Below are 12,149 nucleotides of genomic sequence, written 5' to 3' on the forward strand. Positions count from 1 at the left end.
CTGTTGTTCGCCTGCAACAGCCGCGATAATTGTGGTGGTGGCGGTGGTCGTGGCTAACCAATGCTTATAATATTATATCGTCCTCGGTTCGCGGCCATCCACCGTCATACGCACGCCGCCGTCACGGCGACAGAAAGCTAGCGACACCGGCCGCACCCGTACGCGCTTCACTCGCGCAACGCAACACGATAATATCGCTTTGAAGTTGTTGTTCATCTCGCTCGCCGTCATGTTCGCCTGCACCGCCGCTGTCGTCTGTTGCACGCTGCTCGCCACTGCCGCGGCCAGGCGCGGCCAGACCGCCACGCAGGCTCGTCCGACGACGACCACGGCTTGGCGCGAAGACGTCGTCGACGCGACCGGCGGCCCTACGCTCTCGCTCGGCACCGCCAGTTCGGGCGGCGGTTCTTCGTGCTGCAACGGGCCATACACCACCGACCACCTACCATCGTACAACACCGATCACCTACCATCGTACAACACCGTCGCAGGTCCTCGTGAAGTAAATAATGTTTTTTCTATATTATGTACCCAATTTAAATCGTATATTATTTTGTCGATGAGCCATCGCCTTTCCGTATCCTCATAGAATACTTCCATCATTTTCATTGATCATATTCCGTACTCTGTACCCCGGCGGGTGTGTTTCACATCGTCCCCTCCCCTTGAACCATATATACGGTATTTGTGTATTCGTTTCGAACGATACGTCTCGTTCGGTAACATTTACTATTGCAACGTAGTAAATTCAATATCGTTGTATAATCACAACACTATAATAAATATTATGGACTCACTCCCATTGACCAATTAATTTCCTCAAAGGTGGGCATGTTAATTCAATTAAATTGACTTCAGTTAAGTTAAACGTTAAGATTGAAAATAAAATTAACTTAACTCAGTTAAAAAAAAGTTAATTTTTTTTAAGTTATAATATTTTTAAGTCATAAACTGTCCTTGTGTTTTGTTGTACACAAACATTTACCAAGACGTTTAACACTGTGTAAAAAAGTTAGATTATTATAATATATAATTCGAAAATAAATGACCAAAATCGAAAAAGAGTCAACGAACCAGTATTGTCTATTTGATTACACATATGACACAAAAAGAAAACTGACTTAACTGCATGACAACGATAATTAACTATAAAAAGTTAAGTTACAGCAATAAAAATATTAACTGAATAAGTTAAAAACAAGAACAATAAACTACCTAATTAAATTAAAAAGTTAAAAAAAATTAACTTTTTAACTTATAACTTTAACTTTTTAACAATTGAATGCCCACCTTTGAATCAACTGTTGCACCAGTGCACCACCGTTGCTATCCTGCTTCAGTTTATTATTCCTGAATATCTCGTGTAACTATAATATACTTAATATATCTGCACGTGCATCGATTTACATTATATATTTTATTTTATTATGCGGCACACCGAGAGGAAATCGTATTCGAATTGTCTCACTGTAAATGGAATCCCCGACGCAACCGACATACCTACGTAGTTGTACCTACGTACTATATAATTTTTTGTTACCAACAAATATACTCGTCAGACCTTGTAGCACACATGCAAACCGACTCCACGCAGTGGGTAGGAGAATCGGTTAATATAATTGCGTTCACCACAGTGTCTTCGACTCTCTCCGTTCGGTTATATTATATTTTAATAATACACCTAGAAATAAATTCACGACCAAATTAACCACGTTGTGTCCACGCGTTCTCATCAAAAATTGAAATTTTTTAACGAACGTCATTATTTTGGGTAGATAATCAATAATCATAATATGGTTTGTTTTTATAACATATTATGTACATAATTTAACTGTATTGCAGACATCGTAATATGCGAATCTGTTCGTTTGAATAATATTTAATACCCTACTATCTATAATTACCTGCTTCTAAACATATTACTGGAAAACAAATAGGTATACAAGTCATATTTAACAATACAAGTTTTTTATTGCACAATATATTAATAATTGATACAAGACGTATAAAATATAAACAACCACCTGTCGGCAGCTCCTACATAGAAGCTCAAATAAGTATCATTACTTCACAGATGTCATTTGATTTTCTAAGATTTGTAATTTGTAAACCGACAAGCTATGAATACTATGTTGTTGTACAATGTTTGTAACCCAAACTATACAAACGGAAAATATGTTTTCCCGAGAAAATAACATTTAGCGGTTAGCACATTAAATATAATATATTCTTATATGGTTATTTTGAACTATTTGAACAATTAACATACCTAATGAATCATGAATGTATCAACCTATACGTATTTATTTTAAAAATTATAAATATTGCGTAGTATTAAATACACTTTATACAACTATTTATTTAGAGCTGCCTACTACAACCGCATGTATACTTCCTTCTATAAATAGTTACTACCTACTTTTAACCAGTTATTTATTTCTTATGATACACATTCGTTAAAATTATATCAGTTTTTGAAAACATTAAACTATATTCTGTACATAATACATAATACATAATTCACAATACATTATGATATCTATACTTAAAACATAAATAATAATAATAATACTATAATAGTATGTAAATCTTGTTTTAATATTATAACCTGCAGCCATATTGCCAAAGGTCAAATTAAAAAAAAACAGGCCAAGTCTCTATGCTGTATAGTCGATTTCCGTAATATACTTTGTCATTGAATATAGGTAACTGCAATGGATGTGTTAAACCTTTAATTTGAAAACAATAATAAATTATTATATACGAAAAACGGTTCTAAGCGAAGACGGTATCATTACCTCTATTTCTAAGGTCATTTTCTAATTTTATTATATTGGTATTAGGTATTCATTAGTATTAGTTGAACCACATTTTGCAAAATATATCGCATACATTATAATAAAATATCGAATATGATTATTAAATAACTTATAAGTCAATTCCATGTAACGTAAAATGTTATTAATAATATAAATATATTTTTTTAACATAATTTTTCATCGGGCAATTTGTTACAGCAATAGAAAAAAATGTTCTAACAGAGATAATGAAACTTGGATACAACTTAAAATAATAAACTAAAAAAAAACAACACTACACACGTGTCATTGTAAAACAAATTCATTCATCGCTTAGCTCAGACTCTAAAATTAATCGTACAAATTCATTGACAAATAAATAGAAATCAATGTATTTATATACTTTTTGTTATTTTTTTACTTTTAAACTTAATTCTAATATTTTAAATATAGGTAAGTACCTTATTCTAGTTGGTTAAAATAATTATTATAATAACACGTAATACAATTTTAAATTTAAATTTTAGGTTTAAAAAAGCTATCTATATAAATATGGTATGCGTTTTCTAACAAGAAAATTATAAATTTAGGCTTACAAATTTTCAATTGCCATTTAAATGATATTGCCATGTTAGGAGATTGTTCTTACAAAACACATTTTCCGTAAGTATTATGTACAACTTTTCGAGTAGGTACTATTGTTTATTATAATTACACACTTTTAAACAATTTTATTTTCCATAATGATATAAATGACGTGGATATAATTTAGTGATACAACGTTTTGTACAGAGTTATGCTCACATAGAAATGTGCAATACCTACCTGCAAGGTATTATATCATGATTGAATTAGTTAAATAATTAAAAAGTGTTTTACCACAACTGCATAGTTACTATAATATTATAACAAAAGTAATCAAAAACTATCTTTGAACGTGATAGACTTTAAGATTTCAAAACGTGATTATTGTATCAAAAGAATTGTAAAATTTGTTTCAATTATATTTTCGTCACGTATTCCATTACTGGCCAGCGGCCGTTAGCACAGTACCTACCACCCTATTATATTATACAATATGCAGGTTTTAGGCACCTAAATATAATTATTGTATTTTGAAGACAATACGGAATCTATGCATTTGATGAAGGAAGTAGAAACTACAGTTAATTATATGGTAAAAAGACTAAAATATTAAAGTTATTCATCATATATATAACTACGTGAGTATACATTATATACGAGTTGGAAACTCTTATAATAATCCATGAATCCTATGAAATCCATCTAAATTACTAGTTATTTAAATCAGCTGGCATTAATCAAAATTGTAGATTTAGGTATATTATTATATTATAATGTACTTTGAGTTATCCGACGTTAATTTGTTTATTTAATGTCTTGTCAAACCATTTTTATCACGATGGCCATTGGCCAACTTAAAAACTACCTAATTAAATATTCACTATTAAGGAAAAACCAATCATTATGGATTTAACTAATTCTCAGGTAGGTACTTATTACCTATAACTACTGACGTATTTTACTTTGTTGATTGATAAAATACCTACTTTCTTGGTGGTGCAACGTTGAACTATGTGATGTGTTGACACTTATCACTCAGTGTCTCAGCGATTATACAAACTTGTAACTCGATATAATATTTTCATTGAAAATTAACTAATAACTATATTATTACCTATTGAAAACTACAAGTACCTAGATACATGACTAACGAGAACATAATTGTAACATTTTTACGGATGATGGCGGTTTTCCTTATCAAACACTGACATTTTTACATAATGACTCATATAACTTACAAGAATATACTGGCGACATCTTAGATTCATAGCTATTTCAAAAAAACCTCAGGGTCTTGGTAACTATCAATTATTAGGTAATGTCTGCGGATGTAAATATTTTAAGCTTCTAATATTTTATTCAATTAAATAAATATTTAAGTAGATAAACTGTCATCAATACATAATTTCCAACGTAAAAAACCATGACCAAATAGATCAATTATATATACATATAGGTGTTTATGATTCACATAAGTATTTTCAAATGATTTTTACAACAATAAATTCAAAAAATTTGATCGAGAAAAATGTTTAGAAACATAAAAGCCTAAACACAATGCGTATAATATTATATTCAAATAAATACTACTTTTATAACTTTACTTGTATTTGCTCCAGTTTAGATTAATGAAGTGTTATTTATTTTAAAAATGTAGTCAATAAATTAAAAAAATATTTTAGTTTCTATAGAAGATATTATATAGTATACAGTTAGGTACCCACATAATGTACTCATCTACCATAATGTTACTTATCTATCTAGTTAAAAGTTTAAAATTTGATACATTATTTATACGATATACCCATTAGTTATTTCAATGTTCTCGTATAAGTATATAACTATTACATAATTCTAATTCATCATATTAGTGGTATACTTATTTACGTGCGATATACAAACATACGACATTTACATAGTCTATGGTTAGACTGGTTAGAGAAAAAGCATTTTAATTTTTAATTGTGTATTTTAGAATAAAAATAACGTATTTAAACAATAAGTATTATTATTTATATAATACACTTCGAACATATTCAGTCGGCGGTCGCACTTGCTATGAATTATAATTTATAAATTATCACTAGATATTAATATTAATTTTACAAAGACAAATTTACGCAAGAATATAAAATATTAGTGTAAATTAAAAACTCAAATATAAAATAATTAATATTGCACATGGGGCCGTGTCGATTTTTCTACTGGAAACAGATTTTTGAGGTCATATTAAATTAATTAGATGGTACCACCCATCCATCACTCAATAGATATTTAACAATAAAGAATCATGATAGCATGTGATTATAATATACTATAGTGAGACACTCAACTAGAGTGGTAAACATATTAAGGTATGATTGTTTTGAAATTAAAAAGAAAATGATATTACTGAAAATAAAAATGACATAAATAAATAAATAATGTACTTTCATGTCAACGTGACTCATGTGACGTATACGTAAGTAAATTCGTTACATACGTAGGTACCGATGCACAGTTGTAATATATCATGGTATTTTAATGTTTAACATAGCTGACCTTGATTAAATTACAGAATACAAAAAATAGTTATGTTTTGTTATTTAATGAGGTAATTCACAGGTTTTGTTTTCTAAATAATTCATCTCCGTTGATATTGTTTATGTATTTTTACTATAGCGACTTTAATTATTTTCTTATATACAGCCATATTCAACAAACAATAGGTATTAACTTAATTGCTTGTAAATAATTTGTATTTAAAAAAAATAAGAATACCTCAAAGACTGAAACTAATAATAGAATATTTTGATAATTTTAATATATTTTTTTAAAATTAATTCAATGTTAATAAAAAGAAATATACATTATAATTTATAATAAATTAACAACTATTGATTTGTATCTGAAGTCTGAATCGTATAAACATAAGATTATTCTTCGTATGAGTTCTAGGTAGTAATTTTAAGTTGCCCCGTTTAACACCACTTCATATCCACCCAACAAAAAAATTTAAATGTTTAACAAGTTTTATGTTTCAGATCCCCTTGAATGTCATATTGGAACTGAATCAGCTGAAGAATGTGTCAGAATTGTTCTCTAAATTTATGCCGGACATAAATACAAATGAAGCCCAAAAACTTTTCGCTACGACAGGTTTTCAAAGTAAGTCAATGAACTAATTAAATTTATTTCTAAAATCTAATTAATACACTTAATTTTCAAAGAACTGATAAAATATAAGACATGTATTGTATGCTCATTTTATTTTGCTATTAACGAATAGGACGTAATGAGTAATGACTTTGTAGTTGAGAATGTAACAATACGATAGGTAAAAAATATAACGTTCTCAGATAATTAGATTAAAAACTACATATTTAAACAAAAGTGTCATTGATCTATATTAATCACTTCATTTAATACCTACACTGAACATTTGAGTAAAATATTTGTTAAAAGATTTTTGAATGAATATTCGAATACTTACATACCTTAAACAAATAATATTCTGAATATCTACGAATTTTTCTTATTACGCTAATGATATTCCTAAACTCCAAAGTGTACTGAATATTATATAAAAAAGTATATATTTCAAATAATGCGTTCAGACATTCAGTATAATATCCAAGTATGAGTCAGATGTATAGAGTAAGATGAATACAAAAATGAAAATTTTTAGTAAGTAAGTAATATCAATTTTTTTTCCTCAAAATAGCTTATATTGCTATTTATATATGTGGTTGGGTTAACAGTTTTTTCTTAAAAAAAGAGGTAAACATGGTGGAAAGACAGCCACGATTGATATGATTTGGATTTTAAGTGATATTAATAACAACAATTAACATGTTCAATGAATATTTTCATGAAAATCAAATAATACAAGTGTTTACAATAATTGTAATTCATTTTTATTATTTATAAATTATAACTAATAATTACATAACATGTTAGATATAGGCATATACCATATTATCAAAAAATACAATAACTGTATAGGTAAATTAATTATATCGAACAAACTATAATGTAATTTTTATTTTGTTCTAGGCCGAACTGAGCTAAATGTAGAAAGAAGTATGTATTCTGGTTGAATAATAAAATTTAAAATAATAATTATAGGAATTCAATCACATAAAAAGTATTATAAATAATTTGTTTATTTAGAAGCGACGTTGACGCCTAAGCCAGCCGGTTGTTCTGTTGAGTCTCAAACCGTCAGCCTTAAAGATACTGACGATCAAAGTTTGTATTATTATCCAACGTGCACTCGAGTGAACCGATGTGGAGGTTGTTGCGCTCACGACTTATTGGGATGTCAACCGACCAAAGTCGAAACCCTCAACTTCGAAGTATGCAGTAAAACTAAAATTATTTTTATTTTTTTTTTTTTGTTAATTCTTTCGATATGACTGTTATTAATTTTTTGTCGTATTATATTTTTCACAGGTATTGGTCTCACAGTATAATGACGATGGAAAATTACAATTCAAAGGTCGAAAAACGGTGTCAATAGATCAACACTTGAAATGCAAGTGTGGATGCGTTGTTAAACCTGAAGTGCGACTAATAACATTCCTTACATCTTTCCATATTTCTAAAACAGTTGTTCAATATACCATATAATATGTATTGTTTTATTTTGTCAACAGAATTGTACCCCTCTGCAAACGTATTATCCCAACGAATGTCGTTGTACGTGTAGCAATGAAGAAGACCGCGATAAGTGTAACGATGAATACAGTTTAAAGCTATGGAATTCAGCGACTTGCACGTGCCAATGTCGTGAAATAAAAGAATGTACTTCAGGATTTGCATTTGACTATAACACTTGCGGGTAATTTTACATTGACTTATTGGTTATCAAATATCGAATAAATTAAAATCCAATATTGTATATAACATTTCAGGTGTGAACCTTTAAGAATGAGAATAAAAAATCCGGGTTATGAATTTAACAAAAACACGTATTCATTGGGAGGAACGTGACCTAATCTAAATGATGTTGTAAATAATAAATTTATTGAAAATGAATAACGATTTATTGTGTACAGGATGGAGCTTTAACTTTTTGTATTAGATAAGTTTATTTATTTTATATTTTGCTCTATTGATTTGTATGTTGTATACTTGTATTTATAATTGTATATGAAACCAAAACGGTTTTTCATTTTTTTTTTTTTTTTTTTATTATATTTGTGCTTAATAGTATTCCTAAAACGCTTTTATTGTTCCAAAGTTTTAAACATATTTATTTTGTCGAACTAATAAAAAAACCTACTGTCAAATTCGTTAACATTTTTATTTGTTTAACAGAAAGCGTGCTTAAATTATAACCTGACCTAACTTTGAATTGTAAAATAATATATCATAAGGTGAGTTCTGTAATATTTGAGTGCATCTAAGTTTCAAGTGTTCAAGTAAAGAAAACTGTCAGTATCTGGGGAGTGAATATAGCTTGAAATCGTATTATTTTTATATCGGAATGGGAGATGATTTTCAAATTTTAAAAATCAATTTGCAAATATTGACCTTTACAAAGTAACTAAATGCATTTTCAAATAAACTGGTCTTGGGGGAGGAGGATATTTTGACGCACGTTTATCCTTATATAGAAATTAAAAAATAAGTTTGAAAGACGAAATATTTTGAATGAATGTGGTGAACGAGAAAAATTTTAATAAATAATTTGAACTTTTTAGGTTGGGACGAAAGAACTCCAGCCACACCTGAGGGAAATCAGAGTTTTCACCTTGTTACCAATTTAGAGAGCCTCAACTTTTACACTAATTTTATTTGGTTTATTTCACATAAGATAATTTACGTTTTTCTGTGGCCTCTTAGCCAACAACTACAAATTGTAATTCACCAGGCAGTTCATGACGATCAGATCGAAAATAATCATAATAATTTACAAGAAAATAAACCAATATAATATAATCAATTAAAACAATTTGGAATCCCACTATTCACAACAAGAGGTTGAAAATAAGTTGAAAAACGTGAACTTTAACACGTGTACAAAATATTCAAGAGAAGTCTGACGATCAATATAGTTTTGATTTGTGTAAACAATGCAAAAATACTCACTAAATTTACTGCAGCAAATTGAAAAAAAAATAATATTTGGTTTGTGAAAAACTCAAAACTATATTCGGGCGATTATTGTCGCGCGCTTCGCTCTTATTTTTTACACAAACACACCAAGTTTATTTATTAGCAGTGAGACTAACTCGTTCACGGCAACAAGTTAAGCAATAACAAATGTAATGCATATTTTAAACATTGTATTACCTATGTACCTATATTATTGTTTTATGCATTAGGCTTCGTGCAGTTTTCACTTTCAGTAAATAGATCAAGTCATAAATAAATTATAGTTACACGCAGAGATTGGCTCAAGAATTTTGAATGATGACGGTGGGGGGAGGGTTTAAAAAAAATAGCAAATTGCCTGATCTAAAATTGAGAAATACAATAATTATAATTATACTACATAAGTACGTTTATATTTTTCATGAACGCTTAACTGTGAGGGACTTCGAATAATGTAAAAATAATATTTAAGATCCTTAATAATTGTTGATGGGATAGGTCGAGGAAATAGAGTTAAACGCCAAAATATAAGCGAAAAAATACTGAAAATGGAATGTTTATTGAGGAAATATGCCCCTAAAATATACGTTGATCCCATTAACCAGCGTGTGAATCAAATAGAAAAATATTTCCCTATATTTAAGTATACATGTAAATTGGGATAAGCCTGTTTGAGTCCAATTGGTGAATGAGTCCATTAACTGTGAGTCCAATAAGCGGCGACTATGCTGTACCTATACATTAATTAATACGCGGTTGTTTAACATGTATCGTCTTACTATTTCTTTTTTCTTTATTTCAACAATAAACCATACAAATTACTTAAATAAACTTAAATAGTGTTATGAGTATTTATTTTTTAGTATACTATAATATAGTTACTGACGAATAATTAATAATACTTCCACAATGGAAATATACAGCTTTTTTTTTATGTACTTAACTCAAAAACGAATAACCGTAGATGCTTCGTTACAATTTTACAAATAATAGATGTACCATAAAAATGTCAGTATATAATTAAATTACCTAGGTAAGCTTGTTCAAAAGGTCTAGGTATAGTATATTTTAACTATCTACCTATGTGATTTTGTTATTATGTTATGTTTATTGTACTGTAATAATAATTATGTGTACTTAATGAGTAATTCTTCTGTATTTTTACTTAATATTAAGTCTTATATAGAAATGTGTTACTTTCATTGTTAATTTTTCATTTATTTGTTTAGTTTTAATTGAATGAATTTTGGTATAACTTATAAATTTTGTGGGAGTGTCTTTGCAGGTAGGAATTGCTTTAGATTTTAATATTGGTTTTGCATGACAAATGTGAAATAACACCCATGGTTACAAAATTATAATTTGTTATATAATAATACTATAATGTAATATATTATAATATTGTATATTTCTATATTACAATAATACAATGCAATTAAGTGGGAAATCGCTCATCCATAAACTTACACCAACACTTGTCTTGCGCAGTATATTTTGTTAATTTTATCTAGATAAGCCATACTATGTAACACGGGGCGAACTTGCAAAAAGTCACGAAAACAAGTTTTTGAACACAAACAGACCGGAGAAGCGAGATAATTGCTACAGTAGGTACAGAGAAAAGATTTAAAGATAATTTTTGTTGAATAACATTATAATACAAATTAATGCGTATAAGTTAATTTATTATTATTTTAGTTTATTCAATTCAAATGAACCATTTTCAGATTGGTAGTACCTATGTGTATTATTCAAAGTAAAAAACTCTATTCCGGTGGATCATCAAAACCCTCCATGCCTATCATTTCCCTAAAGAATACCCGAATAGTGAATATATCTACCTACGTGGCTAATATCAATATCTACGTATCAATATAGACTATTGTGAATTCCTAAAAATGTGTTACTCGGGAGAATGTTATTTTAAAATTTGTGTATTTTTGTGTATTTGTGTGTATTTATATTTTATACCAAATCTACCAAAAGTTTAGGTATTGCTAACCAAACCATTGGGTAGGTATATTGTACAATATACTATTATATAATAGGTATGTTGATAAACCTTTATACATTTTAGATTCAAAAAACCTTATAATAATGATGAAATGGAAAAACTATTTATGTTTTTATAGGTGAAAATTGTACGTATACCTATAACTTACTACTTACATAAAGTATCGACAATTTAAACAGTAATCAGACAACAATATTACAGGTGTTAAATTAAAATTTACTTTTTTCGAAAATTTAAATTTGAAAAATAAACTTCACGTAGATATTTAACTAGATTCCTATATTTTTATTATAATACTAGCTGACCCGTCACAGCTGAGCCCGTGATTGGTTGTTTATTTTGTTTTCAGACGATGATTTGTATAATTTTTTATTTAAATTTTATCGTTTAATGTGATCGGCAAGTGAGTATAAAAAATGGTTAATGAAAACATATTGAAATGTTTCTAGCGATATTAATGGTAAATTAATTTTTATAGCACTTCATTACCCGTAAAAAACGTAAATCTTAAAAAAAATTACGATTGTTCAACTACTTTTGGGTGTAACAGCCTGCAGTAAGTGCAACTCAGCCACCCTGGTAGGCAATCCGACTACGTCGGATCGCGAACCAAGGGCAACTCTTTCACCAATCACCTTGGTAGGCAATTTTCAATAATTCGATTTGATGCA

The 12,149-nt window shown here is 28.9% G+C and overlaps 1 protein-coding gene across 1 annotated transcript; it reads left to right on the forward strand.

The window, feature by feature from the left end:
* Positions 1-8,656, forward strand: LOC132945312 (vascular endothelial growth factor C-like). The gene is made up of 7 exons (XM_061015021.1): positions 1-502; positions 6,407-6,530; positions 7,419-7,445; positions 7,536-7,720; positions 7,818-7,928; positions 8,021-8,205; positions 8,279-8,656. Exons 1-7 carry the CDS (start codon positions 230-232, stop codon positions 8,355-8,357), a joined length of 984 nt encoding a protein of 327 aa, XP_060871004.1. The 5' UTR covers positions 1-229; the 3' UTR covers positions 8,358-8,656.
* Positions 8,657-12,149: the final 3,493 nt, after the last annotated feature.

This window comes from Metopolophium dirhodum, chromosome 5, assembly GCF_019925205.1.
Source record: "Metopolophium dirhodum isolate CAU chromosome 5, ASM1992520v1, whole genome shotgun sequence".
Lineage (NCBI taxonomy): Eukaryota > Metazoa > Arthropoda > Insecta > Hemiptera > Aphididae > Metopolophium > Metopolophium dirhodum.

Bases quoted from the DNA above. Each gene is read 5' to 3' on its own strand.
- LOC132945312 (XM_061015021.1), top strand. From the start codon at position 230: ATGTTCGCCTGCACCGCCGCTGTCGTCTGTTGCACGCTGCTCGCCACT. The intron at 6,531-7,418 runs GTAAGTCAATGA...ATTTTGTTCTAG, and splicing joins CGCTACGACAGGTTTTCAAA to GCCGAACTGAGCTAAATGTA. The intron at 7,446-7,535 runs GTATGTATTCTG...TTGTTTATTTAG, and splicing joins TGAGCTAAATGTAGAAAGAA to AAGCGACGTTGACGCCTAAG.